Source organism: Polypterus senegalus, chromosome 14 (assembly GCF_016835505.1).
Source record: "Polypterus senegalus isolate Bchr_013 chromosome 14, ASM1683550v1, whole genome shotgun sequence".
NCBI lineage: Eukaryota > Metazoa > Chordata > Cladistia > Polypteriformes > Polypteridae > Polypterus > Polypterus senegalus.
Window position 1 is genome coordinate 82,687,067 of NC_053167.1, and position 18,975 is coordinate 82,706,041.

General features: G+C 35.9%; 1 protein-coding gene across 2 annotated transcripts in view; it reads left to right on the plus strand.

Moving 5' to 3' along the window:
• Nucleotides 1–1,984: 1,984 nt before the first annotated feature.
• Nucleotides 1,985–18,975, plus strand: part of klhl20 (kelch-like family member 20) — a 40,366-nt gene continuing 23,375 nt past the window's right edge. The window contains exons 1-5 of one of the 2 annotated variants that reach the window (XM_039735629.1): nt 1,986–2,468; nt 11,107–11,438; nt 14,274–14,299; nt 15,119–15,183; nt 16,729–17,305. In XM_039735629.1, the coding sequence (XP_039591563.1) occupies nt 15,176–15,183; nt 16,729–17,305 (585 nt within the window). In that variant the 5' untranslated portion in view covers nt 1,986–2,468; nt 11,107–11,438; nt 14,274–14,299; nt 15,119–15,175. Of the gene's footprint in view, nt 2,469–11,106; nt 11,439–14,273; nt 14,300–15,118; nt 15,184–16,728; nt 17,306–18,975 lie in introns of both variants that reach the window. The other variant, XM_039735630.1, reaches the window with a different exon arrangement.

An 18,975-nucleotide genomic window follows, 5' to 3' on the forward strand; every position in this document is an offset into this window, starting at 1 on the left:
TACCAGTGTATAGGCCAGCCATGATATCCAGCAACCTCGAGGGGTTGCACTGAAAGCCAATTCATTGAACATATCAAGTCTTATGATTTTATTGTCCAACTGCTTCCCAGACAGCTTTTGGTTGTGAGGTTGGAAGCAAGACGTGAAAGCAGCCCAGATGGGATACCAGTCTATGTTAAGACACATGCTAACTCTGAAGAAGCTGACCTACTGTAGACTTATTAATTAAAGAGTCACACAAGTTTCTAGTAAGGTCAAATTAAATTGTGTCAATGGAGAAAAAAGTCATCCAGACACATATGATAAAACTTTACTTTTTGCTGGAATTTAGTCCATAGTCCCTGAAAACTAAAATAATATTATAACCAGTATGACTGGTTACCTGGTACATATGCAAAAAGTGGAAAATGTTGACTTTTTTAACATTTTTGAACAGGCAAACATCAGATCTCAATGCAAACAGGGCCTACAGATAAAGGTGATATAACTTAACAAATGACACATAAAATTGACATGGTGTATTTATTTTCATCATCTAAATTAACAAAAATGCAGATGTATCATGCGTAAAAAGTAAATCAGTTCCCACATTTATCACCCTTTCTAATCTGTTAGATAAGAATCAGGTGTACCTGTTTAGGTGCCAATGATCAGAACCTCCTTAGTGAGTATGCAGATGGACCCTGTCTTATTTAAACAGCAGATATCTCGGGTCTCGCATTGTCTTTGCTACTGACGTGTGTGGCGTCATCATACCAACATCAAAAGGTGCAAACTGAAAACAGCATTTCAGGAGAAGAATTTAATACCAACTGTAAATCATGGTGGTGGAAATGTTATGGTTTCAGGTGGCTTTGCTCTCCTAGGGCCTGGGCAGCTTGTAGTCATTGACTCAACTATGAATTCTACATTCTATCAAAGTGTTCTTAAAGAGAATGTGAGGATATCTGAACCAGAAACTGACCTTTCTAGATGATATTGATCTGAAGCACACTAGCAATTGCACCAAGGAATGGCTGAGAAAGAAGAAATAAAGGTTTATGGACTGGCCTAGTCAAAGCCCCGATTTGAATTCCATTGAAATGTTGTGGGGGATTTGAAATTGGTAGAACATGCAATAAAATCCACAAACCTCTTGCAAGTGAAGAAATTTGCATGGAGGAGTGGTCATAAATTTCACTGAGTTGATTTCAGAGACGGGGGCAGTTATACAAAACACCAACAAGACGTCATTTATGCTAAAGGGGTCTGTACCAGCCTCTGGGGTCAAGGGTATACTTACTTTTTACTCATTAGACCATTACATCTGACGACATCTTTGTTGAAAAAGTGACTGAAAAGGGAAATATTCCTTGTGTTTTTATTACATGAAAAGAAATCCAAAGACATGGTCATTGATTTTCAGGAAAATAAAGGCACAGGTCCCATATATGGAAATAACCACTTACAATTCAATAAAAGTGTGTTGGATACAAATTCAAAGTTCTAGAAAATGTTGTTTTTCTTGTGCAAATTGAACAACTTTAGTGTGAACTTCCACATTCTCCAAATGTTTTACTTATCAGGACTGCAGTGCATTCTTTCTTTTGGCTTAATCTGAATCTTTGGCAACATGCGTGCCCAAGACAAAGTCAAACTCAAAACTGCCAGTTAGGTCGTTGGGGTGGCACAAGTATCAGTGCAACAGCCTTATGAGGACCTGGTTTTTAACAAGCTTCATTGAATCCTCAGTGATCCCACATGCCCATTACATAGTAACCTTAATTATAGTTGATGGCATAAACAAATTCTTACATCAAATAAAAAACTTCCAGATATAAGAGATTAATTGTTCCTCAGCTATTAGGCTATTTAATAACAGGTAACTGGAAGACACAGCTGTCACTGACATAGCAGATTTATATAAACTACTATGTAGATGGGTGTAATAATTTTTAGTATATGTATGTATGTATGGCGGTGTGTAGATATATCTAACACTGTATTTCTCCATCCTTGTCTCTTTATATTTAAAACCTGTTTATATATAAGCTTATTGTTCATTCACAAATTAAATTCATTTCCCAATACGGGATAATAAAAGTTAAAAGTTGAGTGGCTGAGCTGAGTTTAAGTATTATCACCTTTGTCTCTGTTTGCAGGATATGTTGACAATTCAACATATTTAATAGTCGACAGTTTCCACGGGGTATGCTTACTTTTTCAGACTTTTTTCGTTTTTTCCAGGTTTGACACAGCTCAGCTCAGTTCACGATCAGTTTTTCCGGCATATTTCCAGTTTGCAGACCATCTGAACAGTCCAGTCCATCCAACTTAAACTTTTATCGTTTACCGACTGGAAGGGTCGTTTCGCCGGAACGCAGGATCGTGAAGCTGTTGCGAGGGGGACGCTTTAACTAGTGCGGACCACGGAGGCTTCCTGTGGATGGAGGATGGATAGCTTTGGAAACTGATGATTGGACCAGCTCGTAAGTTAAAAATTAAACTTCGTATCGATCTGGTTCTATACTTTAGGGGAGTATTGTGGTTCTGTACATGTTTTAGTAGGTTTTGAAATGCCTCAATAATGTGTGGAATTGCTTGAGCTGATAGCAGTATGTCAGACAAATGTGAAGAAAATACTATATCAGCCCTGGTAGCATTACCTAGTACTGTATACCATTTGTACTGAGTGAATGTCATTTCCCGATTGATGTGTTTGGTGAAGTTTTAAAATGTGACTGGTAATGTAATTGCCGTTTGTGTTTAGTATTTTATAGGTCAAACAGCAAAGACAAACACGATAACATTTATGAGTACGAAACGTTAACTAAGAGCTGGGCTTGTAGAATGTTAGCTAGTCTCTTCTTCGTCACAGTAAAGTAACAGTCTGAAACACACGGCAAAGTGTTCTTTTGGGAGCTTGACTTGCATTTAGAAGTGATCTGTCCAAGTAAGCTCTTGTTACTTGCTTATTCCTCTTTTTTTATTGCTAGTATCGTATGCTTTGCAGGTGGGGTTCTGCACATTTGCGCTTGTTCAAAGTTCAGGTTGTTGTGAATGCTGTTATGCTTTGAGAGTAATGCAGCATGTCGTATAAATTATGTTTTAAAATCTGCTCTGTCTTTGCTTGGAGATACTTCTTACTTAATGTAAATCAAATCAAATATATGTTTGCTTCCAGTGTCTGTGCTGTTGTCACGAAACAGACGGCTTGACTAGTCTAGTTTCGCAACCATAATTCATCTTGTTGTCTTAAAAAGCTTTCGAAGTAATGACAATCTTTCCCTAAGGCTGACATTTTTCTACAGAGTTTGTTAAAATAACGAGAAGACTTTTTTTGTCTGTGGACTTTACAGGTGTGATTCGTAGATAATTTTCTGACATATTGTATGATTTTGCTACCAGTGGCCAGAGAATAAACGCATTTGTTATATGGCACATGTTTATACCTATCAGTAGCTCTAGGATGATAAACAGAATAAAAAGGGATACAAAAAGAAAGTGAGCAATTCTTTCTAAAAAAAGCTGGAGACTGCTGTCTATTTGACTTTGTTTATAGTGGAACTGATTTGGCATGCGTTTCATTTCTGTTTGCATCACTACTTGGCAGGAACAGTGAGCACCTTAAATGGCTTAGTTTATTCGGAAATCTGTGGGTTTTTTATACTCAGCTTGAAGCAGACTAGGATACTTTCACAGAAAATGCAAATCCTAATAAACTTGAATTAGCATAGGATATCACAATTCAGGGTGTTCATAAGAAATGTAATGGTTTAATTCATGAGGGAGAAGTACATCATAAATGGGAATAGTTATGTCAAATATCTGAAATATTAAAATATGTGCTTCAGTTTAACTGTTTAAATATTCTCATGCTAAATATTCTCAATTGTAATAGAAATTTGTCATTTCTCGCCCTCTGATAGAGGTCCATAGATGGCTAGATTCCTAGCAGATACTCAGATATTTGTGATCCCTGACACTGACAAAGTGTTAAACAATACCCCATATGCATATGTTTGAAAAGTGGCTGTTATAGAGCTAGGGCCACCAGTAAGTAATATCAAAAATATTATCACCAATCTTGAAATAGCATAAAATGACACTCCACATGCTTTTATTGCCAATCCACATTTTTTTTTCCAAAGTTCATTGAAAATGAGTGAATTTGACCCTTCATATCCCATGTGGCAGGCAAAACTTCAAGTTCTTCTGATCATTTTTGCTGAAGACCCCTATTGATTTACTCTTTATCATAACATTGTCATTTCCTTCCCAAAATATGGTTAAACGGTGGCATAAAAATGAGGGTTCTTCATGTCTTTAGAGCCAGAAATATAGGGGAACCCCAAAAACCAATGATGTACAGTATATCTAGACCACAAAGTGAGCCTATATATATATATATATATATATATATATATATATATATATATATATATATATATATATATATATATATATATATATATATATGAATGAATGAATGGGGGTTTTCTGGTGCTGGACAAAAAATAACGAAGTGATTTCAAAGTATTCAGAAATAAATCTTCACTTATTTCTATTGATATGATGTTTGATGTTCTAGGCGCAGGTATTCACAGCTTTAATTTTAGATTAAATGGGTTAGTGCCATGGATCTTCACTAGCAGTTCCAGAGGGCTGCAGTGACTGCAGGTTTTTATTCCAGCCAGTGTCGTAAATAGAAGATGATCCTTGTGGATAATGACACTTGGTATTCAAGTACAGTGCATCTGGAAAGTATTCACAGCGCATCACTTTTTCCACATTTTGTTATGTTACAGCCTTATTCCAAAATGGATTAAATTCATTTATTTCCTCATAATTCTACACACAACACCCCATAATGACAATGTCAAAAACGTTTACTTGAGATTTTTGCAGATTTATTAAAAAATAAAAAAACTGAGAAATCACATGTACATAAGTATTCAAAGCCTTTGCCATGAAGCTCAAAATTGAGCTCAGGTGCATCCTGTTTCCCCTGATCATCCTTGAGATGTTTCTGCAGCTTAATTGGAGCTCACCTGTGGTAAATTCAGTTGATTGGACATGATTTGGAAAGGCATACACCTGTCTATATAAGGTCTCACAGTTGACAGTTCATGTCAGAGCACAAACCAAACATGAAGTCAAAGGAATTGTCCGTAGACCTCCGAGACAGGATTGTCTTGAGGCACAAATCTGGGGAATGTTACAGAAAATTTTCTGCTGCTTTGAAGGTCCCAATGAGCACAGTGGCCTCCATCATCCGTAAGTGGAAGAAGTTCGAAACCACCAGGACTCTTCCTAGAGCTGGCCGGCCATCTAAACTGAGCGATTGGGGGAGAAGTGCCTTAGTCAGGGAGGTGACCAAGAACCCAATGGTCACTCTGTCAGAGCTCCAGAGGTCCTCTGTGGAGAGAGGAGAACCTTCCAGAAGGACAACCATCTCTGCAGCAATCCACCAATCAGGCCTGTATGGTAGAGTGGCCAGACGGAAGCCACTCCTTAGTAAAAGGCACATGGCAGCCCGCCTGGAGTTTGCCAAAAGGCGCCTGAAGGACTCTGACCATGAGAAACAAAATTCTCTGGTCTGATGAGACAAAGATTGAACTCTTTGGTGTGAATGCCAGGCGTCATGACTGGAGGAAACCAGGCCCCACTCATCACCAGGCCAATACCATCCCTACAGTGAAGTATGGTGGTGGCAGCATCATGCTGTGGGGATGTTTCTCAGCGGCAGGAACTGGGAGAATAGTCAGGATAAAGGGAAAGATGACTGCAGCAATGTACAGAGACATGCTCTTGACCCTCAGACTGGAGCGACGGTTCATCTTTCAGCAGGACAACGACCCTAAGCACACAGCCAAGATATCAAAGAAGTGGCTTCAGGACAACTCTGTGAATGTCCTTGAGTGGCCCAGCCAGAGCCAAGACTTGAATCCGATTGAACATCTCTGGAGAGATCTTAAAATGGCTGTGCACCGACGCTTCCAATCCAGCCTGATAGAGCTTGAGAGGTGCTGCAAAGAGGAATGGCCGAAACTGGCCAAGGATAGGTGTGCCAAGCTTGTGGCATCATATTCAAAAAGACTTGAGGCTGGAATTGCTGTCAAAGGTGCATCGACAAAGTATTGAGCGAAGGCTGTAAATACTTATGTACATGTGATTTCTCAGTTTTTTTATTTTTAATAAATTTGCAAAAATCTCAAGTAAACTTTTTTCACATTGTCATTATGGGGTGTTGTGTGTAGAATTCTGAGGAAATAAATGAATTTAATCCATTTTCGAATAAGGCTGTAACATAACAAAATGTGGAAAAAGTGATGCGCTGTGAATACTTTTTGGATGCACTGTATATTGCTTGTTTGTACTTTCATTCATCCAAGACCAATTTTAATTAGATAGTAGAGCAGGGACTTGGGATCCAGAAGGGCCACATTGGCTGCAGATTTTTACATCAATTAACTTCTGAATTAGAACCCATTTATTTGCTGTATGTTAGCTAACTTACTTGTTATGATTCAGAGCCCTTAATAAATAAAATGTAATATTAATATTTTTTTAATCAATTCCTTATTATAGTTTTAAGCAACTGAATTTAGGTTTTAATTGTTTACTGTTTTCTTAACCAGCCACAGTTAATAATGAAATGCAAATGATATAGAAACCACCAGCTCTCCAGCTATGTTGGTTCCATTTACAATGGTAAACATGCATCATGAAGTACTGTATCTGTCTTAATAAAATGTTTAAAAAGAAATTTGGTGGGGAGGGGTCATGAAATGAAAATCTGCTCTAGTCCACAAAATTAAAATTTTTCTTGAATGATTGACAGAAGTAACGAGCAATATTTTAAATACTAAGCTTCATTATTAGCAAGGACTTTCTTCTAATTAGGAAACTTGTTGGAATGGAAACCTGCTGCCACTATAGCCCTCCAGAGCCATGAGTGAAAATTCCTGGATTAGAGAATGGATGTATGGTTAAAAATAGCAATGCTGTCTAGAAGTATCAGACAAGAAATCAGAGACTTATCAAAGTTGGGTTTTGGTTTAAGGATTGAAGTACATACTTTTTCTGTACACCATTAAAAATAATACTTTGTCTGCAAGTGAATCTAGCTGGAATTCGTAGCAGTATCAATCAAATTCATTGCAGAAATTAAACTCATGATTGTCACATAATGCAGGATAATAGTGCGGAATTAGCTCCATTTTATTCCACATTATTTCCCACATGAGGTGGTGCATCTTCAGAAGATATTGTCCAGTTACTGTCCAGTCTGAATTTATATCACCTGTCAAAGAAAGAGGCAAATGCACTTGAATCCTGTTACTACTCATGAGCTGTCGGAAGTGTTTGGGAGTACTCAGAACACAGCTGTTAGTGGATTAGGAGGAATTGTGAGTCCAAGGCTGTCTGAAAGGCATTTACTGATTTTGGTCCAAAATGATGTTAATTTGGTGCAGGCCTAAAACATGTGTCCCAGTGAGGCCGGAACTTGATTGCATCTTTCGCAGGTTGGATCCTGGAAATTTGGACAATTTTAAACGAGAGAGATGTGCTTGATATATAAATTTGAGCTGAATAATATTATGCTTTGCGCATATGGAGCTCGAGTGAATTGCAATGCACAGAGTAAAGACTTTTTGCTTGGTTAATACTATACTGTAGACCTCTTTCATTCATAACAGACATTAAGCTGCTTGCTAAAGAGCTAGCACCAAGATTGAGCACTGTGATAGGATAACTAATCTGGCTTTATCTTGACACATTGTGCATCAGACAATTTGCACATACTTCTGCACATTATTAATAAGTAAAAAATGAGACTTGACAACAATTTTAACATAATTAAAGCTTTATATTCCTACCCTTAAGTGGTAGTATTAAAATATCTGTATACAATACAGTTATTGGCATCACTTGTAAGGATGAGTAAAAATGTGTTATAAAAAATTCACCTTTTGGTCAATTACCTTAATCTCACACTGAAAAAATAGAGAAATCCAACATTTAACTGATATAAATTTATTCTGAGAAAAAGTAATTCTTCATCAAGAATTATTTTTAAAGAAACCACATGTGTCACAGTTATTGCTACCCCTGCATTGAATGCTTTGTACAACCTCCCAGTAAAACAGCACTAAGTCTTCACCTATAAAGTTGGAGAAAATAGAGCAGACAATCTGATATCATTTCTCTTTACAAAATCTCTCCAAATCATCCAGGGTCTTGGGTCCTCTCTAGCACCCTCTCCTCTTCAGCTCAACCCACAGGTTTTAAATAGGGTTTAGGTCCTGAGAGGCCATGGCAGAAATTACGTTCTGAGTTCCTTTAGTCGTTTGTGTGTTGATTTGGACATATGTTTTGGATCATTGTCCTACCAGAAGATCCAGCGACAACCCAGTTTTAGTTTTTTGGCAGAGGTAGCCAGATTTCATTTTAAAATCTCCTGGTATTTCATTTATTAATTGATGCCATGTATGTATCCTAACAACATTTCCAGGGCCTTTAAATGAAAAACAGCCTCACAACATCACAGAACTCCCATCAAACTTATTTTCGGTATAGCTGTTCTTCATTTTATGCCAAACCAATCTTGAGTGTTTGTTGCCAGAAACCTTAATTTCACTTCATCTGACCATACAACATGGTTCCAATCAAAGTTCCAGTAGCATTTAGCAAACTCTAGGCACTGATGTTTGTAGTTAAATGACAGTAAAGTCTTTTTTTTCTGGCATATCTTCCAAATAATTTGTTGGCATGGTTGTTTTGGAGACTTAGTGACCCCAAGGTGCTACTTTTCTGTATTTCTCCAGTAGTGGTCCATGGATTTTTTTTTACTTCTCTTACCACTCTTCTCACTGTGTGTGAAGGCAAAACAAACTTGGGTCCTCTTCGAGGCAAGTTGATAACGGCTCCAGTTGATTTGAAGTTATTATTATTGCCCTAACTTTAGAAATGGATATTCAGGCGAGTAGCTCTTTTTTCTTAGGTAATTCCTCTCATTTGAATTGTGTGTTCTCTTGTCTCTCATGTTGATGAATGAATAAGGGACTTTTGCCTCTGTGCCACCTCATATTAATACCAGAGTCATGCAGGAAGTTTTGGGTTATTGCTGGAAACTTCCCACACTCTGATCAGTTTAAAAATGTAAGGTATAGATGGGGGAAAAAATGCTTCATTTATACATTGTTAATAAAAATTTCTAGAGGTGCCAATAATTGTGGCACATGTGGTTTTGTTAAAAATTATTTTTTGATGAGGGATAATTTTTGTCATAAATAAATTTACTTCAATTAAAGGTTAGATTTCACTCATTTTTTCATCCTATGAAAATTCTTTCTATACCCCAGAACTCAAATAATATTAAATTTATTTTGTTGTGCTAAGATCATGACAGCCCTCCCTCTGTTTGCAGATAATCTCATTTGATTTTAAAGAGTACTTAACACAATTCAGGGTCACAGAATTTTTTGTTCCCAGTAATATTGGGCAAAATGCAGGAAACAGCCCTGGACTGAGTACCAGTCCATCACTTGACCAGTCATGCATGCCCATACTCACACAGGCAGCAATAATCCTAACCTACTCATGCTTTAGGATGTGAGAGGACCTAGAAGAAAATCTGTGGTGAAAACACCACACCGATAATGTCTAGGTACACGGTTTTAACACAAGACACAGTATCCATGAGGTGTGATGTTTTGCAGATGCTATTCTCTAATACCTGGTGACATGCCAATGGTTGTGTAGTTGTGTCATGGACTGAAACCTATTTCATGTTATACAATCAGCCCAAATTCTGTATGTAGTGTGTGTGTGTAAATATATATATATATATATATATATATATATATAATTGCTGAACAAAATTAACGGGAAAAATCATGCTGGATATCTATACTGATATGGACAGGGTAATATGTTAGGAACAAAAGGATGCTACATCGTTTGACGGAAATGAAAATTATCAACCTACAGAGGGCTGGATTCAAAGACACCATGAAAATTAAAGTGAAAAAATAATGGGGCAGGCAGGCTAGTCCATTTTGCCAAAATTTCATTGCAGCAACTCAAAATTGTACTCAGTAGTTTGTATGGCCCCCACATGGTTGTATGCATGCCTGACAATGTCGAGCCATGCTCCTAATGAGATGACGGATGGTGTCCTCTGGGATCTCCTCCCAGATCTGGACCAGGGCATCACTGAGCTCCTGGACAGTCTGAGGTGCAACCTGGCAGCGTCAGATTGACTGAAACATTATGTGACATCCAGTGGTGTTCCATTGAGTTTTGCCCAAAGGAGGAGATACCGGTCCTACAGATGGGTTAAGGACCTTCTACAGCCCTATCCAGCTCTCCTAGAGTAACTGCCTGTATCCTGGAGTATCCTCCATGCCCTTGAGACTGTGCTGGGAGACACAGCAAACCTTCTGTAAATGGCATGTATTGATGTGCCATCCTGGAGAAGTTGGACTACCTGTGCAAACTCTATAGGGCCCAGGTATCGCCTTATGCTACCAGTAGTGACACTGCCCATAGCCAAATGCAAGACTAGTGAAAAAACAGTCAGAAAAGGGGGGTGGATGGGGTGGAATGTCAGTGGCTTCCACCTTTTAAACCATTCCTGTTCTCGGGGTCGTCTAATTGTTGCCCATGCAGTGCACCTGTTGTTAATTTCATTAACACCAAAGCAGCTGAAACTGATTAACAACCCCCTTTGCTACTTAACTGACCAGATTAATATCCCAGAAGTTTAATTGACTTGATGCTATACTCTGATTAAAAAGTGTTCCTTTAATTTTTTTTCTATGTATAATATACATATATACAGAATGTATACATGCCTGCCTAATCAGTATTTTGGTGAGTAACAGCCACTTGCTATATTCCAGCAACATATGCATAATGCTGCAATATCGTTTTATAATTTAGACTTTAGAAGGCTTAATGTAAGCAGGGATGAAGATCACCACAGTTTAATAATTAAGGATGGTTCTGAATTATTGATAATAAATCTCTTGTGCATGCTTGGCATTATGGATACAAAATTAACAAATCAGCTGCATTTTTTAATATGTTGTTTTTCTTTTTGCTTCCATGCTGCCACAGCGCTTTCAAAGGTTCTGGCTATGAGCTAACAACCTACCGTGTTCCTGTTCAAAACAACATCTTCACAGGATCCACACCCACCTAATCATCTTTATATAAGAAGAAGTGACATTGAATTTATTGACTGACTGTGGAGAGCGTCTTCTATTGGATTTCTGAAAGCTAGCATTCACTTTGTCCATACATCTTTTTTCACCACTTTTCTGTATTGCTTATGTTTCTTTCTTTATGGCATAGTACTGCTGTCTGTCAGCTGGTGGTGAAGCTGATCAGTACACTTCATCCTTGGTCAGTGGCTTCAGCTGAAGGAATTTGTATCTGATTGGTTGTCAGTAAGTAAGCTACTTTTGCCATTAACTTTTGTTTTTTCTTTGATTTTTAACTGCCAAAGAGATTTTGTATCTGAGAAATGGGACATAATGGTGCTGGATTGTCATGCAGATGGCAGAGTAAGCTGAGACCGGCCTTACAGTAACACATGTATAGCACAGTGTTGTTATATTGCTAAAAGTCATAATTTTTTTTATTTGAAATAAAGCTACTCTTTTTAAAATGCTTCATTTCACAAGATTTTCTGTACTTTTTGGAACAGTGTATCACAGTTCAGCTATCACACCTGCATCAGGATTGGCAAAGAGGTTCCAAAGGTTTTTTTATAGTTTGTTTTTTTCAGATAACATCACTGATTCATTGCTGAATATCTGCATCTAAAGACACATTTGATAGAAATTCCAAATTACATTCTGTCTCTGCTTTTTACACTGTATACTGCAGCAAGCCGTGTTTTGGTTCATTGTCAGTTTTGCCTCATCCAGACAAGGTAATAAAACTGAACAAAAATGGACATGGCTGTGGTGTGCTGCCTTTTTACAATTCTGCAAAGGATTCATTGTTTTACACTTGCAGTTAACACTTGGACTCATTTTTCCACTTTGTGTTTTGTCATTAGCAGAAACAGTTGTTACAATAAGTTCAACATGGCTTATGTCTGAAGGGCAGGTCTGGTCAAAGTAATAATTAGTTGTCAGCATGATTGTAACGAAAAAAACAATTGGAAGATAGTTAAGGTGCCTTACACCCATTCTTCCATTTTGTAGTTCAGGATAGTGAGGAGCTGGAGCTTATCACTGTATCATAGGGCACAGAATTTGACAGTCATGTACAGGGCACCAGTGTGTTGTGAAAAGCATGCATAAACATCCAGCAATTGTAATATCATAACGTAATCATTAAGTAGCACATGGAATTGAAACACTCTGTATAATAGCAGACCAGTTTCCTTTGATTGTATGAAATGAAACTTCATTAAATGACCACAATGGGAAAAAAAAAAATCAGTTCAGGCATATGGAGACACTGTGAACTTGGATTTAAAGGGAGACAATACTGTTTTACTAATTGTCAGGAATTGTCTAAGTAGGAAGAACATCCAAGAAAAGATGAGGATTCCAGTTGAGGCCTTACTAATGCCTTGTATAACCTAAGCATAACCTGCTTGACTTGTACTTCACACATCATGCTATGTAACCTGACATTCTTTTAACCTTCGTGATCACTGTGTGGATGTAGATAACGCTGAGATCGCTAAGACTCCTAGGCCCTTCTCATAAGGTGTACTTTCAAATTAAAAAAATCTCATTGTGTATTAAATTCTAACATTTTACTTCATAGAAAAGCACTATATAAATGTAATGAATTATTATTTTTAAGTATAATACCATACAATAGAATAGTTTTGATCAGAATAGGCCATTCAGCCGAACAGGCTTGTCAGTCTTATTTAGTTAGATTCTCCAGAACAACATTGATTTGAGATTTAAAGGTCTCAAAAGTCCTTCTCTTTACTACAATACATGATATTTTATACACGTTTGGATTTTTGTTTTAAAAAAAAAAAAAGTAACTCTCTAACATTTTACCTTAACAGGTTTCCAGCTCTGTTCCCCTGTTCTTGTTGAAGAATTTCATAATTTTAAAAACTTCAGTTATGTGTCTTCTTATTGTCTCTCAATCTTTCGATCTGTTTTCTCTGGACTTTATCTAGCATTGCTCTGCCTTTAGTATTTATTTATTTATGTCTATCTATGCAAGGCCTCACTATTGACTTATTTATTTCAGTATTTACTTTATAAAAACCTTTGATCGCCTACCCCCTTAGAGATGAATTTCTTCAGTATCTCCTTTGAATATTACTTTGTTGCATGCTGTAGGATGCCATATTGGCCTAAACACAGAAAATAAGCTGTTTATAGCCAGGAAGTCTTTTTTTTTTTTAATAATTGGAAGTTTTACAAGTGGATTGAATTGATATACTGTATGCTGGCATTGACTACTTTTATTAATTTATAGGAAGGATTTGTATCAACATTTAGAGTAGTGTTCTTGTTGGAAAGTTTACCTCACAAATTTGGCATAGTGGGTTTCAATCTTGGCCCAGTCACTGTTGGTGTTGTCTTTGCACCTTCTCCATTATGTGGTTTTCCTTCAGGTTTTGTCCCATTTTCTAAACACAGAAAGATAATGTTCATTATAAAGTTTCACTTTAGTATATTTTAAATATTACGTGTTGCAAGGAAAAATGTTTTGAAGCTGCTAATGAGGACTTGATGATCATAGTAAACAAACACTGTTTACTGCTTGAAATATTTCATCCATCCTTATTCTAATTGGAGAGGAAGTGCATGTTTACCTAAGTTGTGCATTCATTAATGAAACTCATATACAATATTTTATTCATATAATTGTAAGTAATTTTTCTAATGATGTGGATTAACCTTTCATTTATTTGTAAGACATACTTTTCAAAGTAAATGCATTCCTCTTAAGCATTTGTCAGCTCCAAAAAGTAGTCTGGTGTTTGTGAGCTAAATTCACCATTTAATGGTATTTTCACAAGGCAGTAATAGAAACCCAACTCATTGGTTGGCTTGACAAGCAGTTTAAAATTTATCATGCAAACTTTCAGACTGGTGAAGTAGTCAACAATTTTCATGATTTAAAACTTTAATTGCTATAAATTGTGTTTCTAAAAAATTGTGTGTCATGCTGACACAGTAGCATGACGCTTTCAAATAAGCTAATGGATATTTTGCTTTTGTCCCTTTTTTGAATATATGCATATCTTAAGCTGTAGTTAATTCTGTTTTTTGTTTTTTTTCTTTCTTAAGGTCTGATGCTGTGTCTACAGATAAAGGTTAGTGGATACTTCCAGGCACATAGTATAGATACGTACTGCCTTTATAGTGGCATTTCTTTCTTTTCATTTATTTGTTTTTATATTTCATCCATTTTTTATAAGTTTACTCCATCAAGATAGAATTTATTACAGTCAACGGAATCTTATCATCCAGTATACTCCCAAGCATGTTTGTTTGGAATTTCTGTCTGTATTTACCAGTTTAGCTTCTGTAGTGAATACTACAATTCTGGAAAGTTAATTTTTTAGGATTTTTTTTTCCTAAGTAAAATATGTAAAAACACATGCTAAGGAGATGTCGGTGGAAAGTAAAATCTGTGTAATGAGCTTGGGAATAAGAATAAAGGCTAATGCAATCTCTGTAAACCGGGATCTACTGTACATAGTGATGGCTGGCATTTTACAGTCTGAGGTCTTATCCATTAAAGTTTTTGTTAATTTTGGTTTGAGTGTGATTTGAAAATCTAAGATTTGAGTTTTCCCATGCAAAATTGACCCTCTCCTCTTTAGGAAGGGAGTATTTATAGTAACTTGTATTCTCATGTGAATGCTCTTAACTGAGATTTAAAATTCATGCATCTTAAAAAATAATGGTAGAGGACAAGGTTTTGCAAGTTGATGTCAAACTGATGTTGTACTATCAATAGTACTTGTAATATTATTTGATTAGTATTGTTATGTTATTTTTAAAACCCTGCATGAATCCCGACAGCAGGCTCTTATGTCTGTGTGTTATGTGTATGTATCTAATGTCACTTTTTGTTTTTTGAGAGTGTGTTGGTAAAATGTATAAAAGTGATTAAAATGTCTTCACAGATCAACTAAAAACTGAGGGATACCCAGTTCTTATTTCTTTGCACAGACAGAAAGCCAATGCGCAGGTAAAAATTGGTTTTACTTTTAAAGTTTAATAATTCTAACCTTAGAATAAAAAACTACGACTTGATGAACTTTTTTTATACATTTTTTGTGCAGAGGCTACAGCATACTCAGAATGAGGGTGGAGTTCACAACTGTTAATGATCTATTAATAATTTTGTATTTATTTTTTTATTTTCTAGAGCTACCAGTAGTGAATTTAAACTCTGTACTTTGGAGTCCCTGTATATGTTAAAGTAACACTTTACCAAAGTGCTGAGTTTAGTATGTTGTGCATTTGTTCTGAAGAAGCTAGTTATTCTGGAAGTGCAAAGCTGGACTGCATGATTGCAATTTAAGCTACTACGAAAGCAAGCTATATACAGCTCAAAGAAAGCATAAAGTGTTCAGCAGCTGTTGTACTTTCCACTCTGTGTACCACAGCACTTTTTAACATTTATATTAATAAAACATCAGGCTAGCCTAAAGTGATTTTTGGTAGTTTAATTCAATTTGGCATAGATTAAGACATGGTTTAAGAAAATGTAAACAATAGTATAATTTTTCTGCTAAATGTAGCAAGCCACCTGTATCTTACTTGTACAGGTATATGTCATTTCTCCCATTTTAGATGAGATTAATTCTGCCATAGTTTTAACAGAATATTTGGAATATATCCTTTGAAAATCTGACAACACTGTTTTAGCTCAATTGGTGGAAATTTAGTGTAGATAGTGTACTTTGGTAGTTGTTAAGGCAGTAATGCTAAACCTTTCTTTTGTGCATGTGCTAAATGATTGGCCCAAGTGTAATTATTGCAAAGGTTTTCCTGATAACTTTAAATTCTCCACTTCCTGGTTATGTATTTCTAGATAATTCTCTTAAGCATGAAAAATATTAACAGTGTTTAGTCAGTGTAGTTTTGCTGTTCTTACTGTCCCTTAAGTACTGATATTAGCCTCCCTGGATCAAAGTGATTTTTTTTTTTTGGTAATTCTTTTAAATATTTTTAAAGTATGGATGCGGTCAAGACCTTTTGAAAGTGTATTCCCAGTGCTGAAGCTTTGTCCAGCCTTTACTTGTTTGTACCTATGGATACAGAGCATTTGGAATAGGTAAACTGTTGAAGTCATATAAACTAGTACAATCCAGTTGCAGTGAATGATGGGTGTATTTTACCTGAGTAGATGGTGAAAATGCTGAGTAGAGATCATGTGAAATCTATCAATCAGAATTGTTTTGCTAACATAAAATAAAGTAAAATGTTTTGAATAGATCAAATAAGGTATTGAGGCTTAGTCAGAGAGCTAGTGAAAAATCAATAGAAGAGATAATGTAATAAGTACAGTGTGTGTGCACTACTAAGCATTTATGGAGATAATAGCTGCATCTCTTTGCAGATAGATTCTTTTGTCAGGTTATAAAAGCTGCCCATATAAACTTGTCTTGTACTGAAATAAAATAATTTTACTTTTGTGTATGTATATATAATAAATATTTTTTATACATGTGGAATGCAAAGTCATACGTATATAGAAAAGAAAAAAAATGTGTTTTTTTATTTGCAGGTGTAACAGCACGCGCCCAGGAGATACCACTGGAATGGACATCACCAGCCGCTGCACTCTTGGTGACCCCAACAAACTTCCAGAGGGTGTGCCTCAGCCAGCACGTATGCCATATGTCTCGGACAAGCATCCTAGACAAACTCTAGAAGTGATTAATTTACTTAGAAAGCATAGAGAGCTTTGTGATGTGGTCCTGGTTGTTGGTGCAAAGAAGATATATGCGCATCGTGTCATCTTGTCTGCTTGCAGCCCTTATTTCAGAGCTATGTTTACAGGTGAGCTGGCAGAAAGCCGGCAAACAGAGGTGGTGATCCGTGATATTGATGAGCGGGCTATGGAGCTCCTTATTGACTTTGCCTACACATCACAGGTGACTGTAGAGGAAGGCAATGTACAGACTTTGCTGCCTGCTGCATGTCTTCTACAGCTGGCTGAAATCCAGGAGGCTTGCTGTGAATTCCTGAAGCGACAGCTTGACCCTTCCAACTGCCTAGGCATTCGTGCTTTTGCTGACACCCACTCTTGTCGTGAATTACTTCGGATTGCTGACAAGTTCACACAACATAATTTTCAGGAGGTATGCATTTCTGGGATTGCTTATTATTGTTGTCCTTAACTCCTAATGGCTATAGAAATGAACCTTTAAAGTTAAATAAATCTGGATTTATTTTTTTTATTTTTGTTGTGTCTTTTAGTTTTATTTTAAAATAATAGTTGGATTCTTAGAGGTACTCCCAAAAATTATTTATGCTACCTCCAATAAAAAGAGAACCAATATCATCTTATCATTGGCTCTTAATTTGGCTTTCAAAGTCTTTTTGTCAAGGAAAGTCTGTTTCTGTTATGTTTTATTATAGGATAATATGTACTTTTCATTTTATTAATACTAAGTATATAAATATATAAACAAGATTATTGCTTGTGAAATGCCACTGAATAAATGTATTTAAAATGATTTTAACAACACAAACATTTAAGTAGCTTTTTTTACATCTGAGTAAGATTGCACTGCTGTTTCTTAATTAGTTACATTGTAACATGTAAATTCGGTTGTGTAAATCTTTGCATGAACATGAATTTGTTTTCATTGGCTATCCATTCTTATGGCTGCCTGATGATACCAGTAGTAATGCAAGTGTATACAAAAAGCCTTTTAAGAGTAATTGTTTGCATTGCAAAAAACCAAGACATAAGAAGTTCAAACTTAATGAAAATGTTATGGAAATATAAATATTTGCATTTACAGTTAGTTTTCTGGTAGAAAAAAATAATTCAGTATAATTTGCATAGAATTTATTTAGTGCCACACACTTTTTTTCCTTTCCAGAGTATTATTTTTGTAATATTTACCATTTTTTCTTTTTTGCCAATTTTTCTATATACATGGCAAACATTAGCATCATTATATTTGTTTTCCTATACTATATACTGTACAGTGTATGTTTTGCCATTATTTGTATATGGACTACAGTGTAATCTACCAGCAAGGTTGTTGTGTGTGTGCTTCTGTGAGTGTCTGCTATTTCAGAACATACATACCCATATTATAAAATTCATTGAGCTGTGCACAACATGTTATGGGACTATACCTTACTTAAATCATGATATTTAACGTAGTTTTTAGGAAGAGTTGATTAAAACTTTTAATTCTCAAATGCTGCATATTATGTACTGGGAATCTTGGGTGCAGCTGTGGAGGAGCTTCTTTGAAAGGAAGTATATAACAATAAGTGAGACTAATAGGTACATATATGTATGATCCGTGTTACTCAAGAGCATTTCTTAGCAAATGATCATATAGTCGTGCTTTATGTACATGGTCATAAAGCTTTATGCAAGTAGTTTCCCTCTAATAAAATAGAATATTCGCAATTTCTTCTTTATAAAAGTAAGGTCTACTTTTTAAAATTTAAATAAGGAACATTTTACTAATGTAACCTTTTAAAGAACTACATTAAAGATTTAGATAAATACAGGTTTTTGTTGTATTAAGCTCTACGTCACTCTCGTTATATATGCTTTCTACTTGCATCATTTTTTAATTTAGTTTATATTTTTTAGTACCACAAATAATGGTAAAATTAAAACTTTTGAAATTTTCTGTATTTTAGCAGATCATGAGATTAGTGCATTTTGTACAATAAAAATAAATATGATAAGTTGCATAACTTGACTATTTTGCGGTAAAATCTTGACAGCATGTTTTGTAAGTGGGATATCCAAAATACTAAACAAGTTAGAAAATAT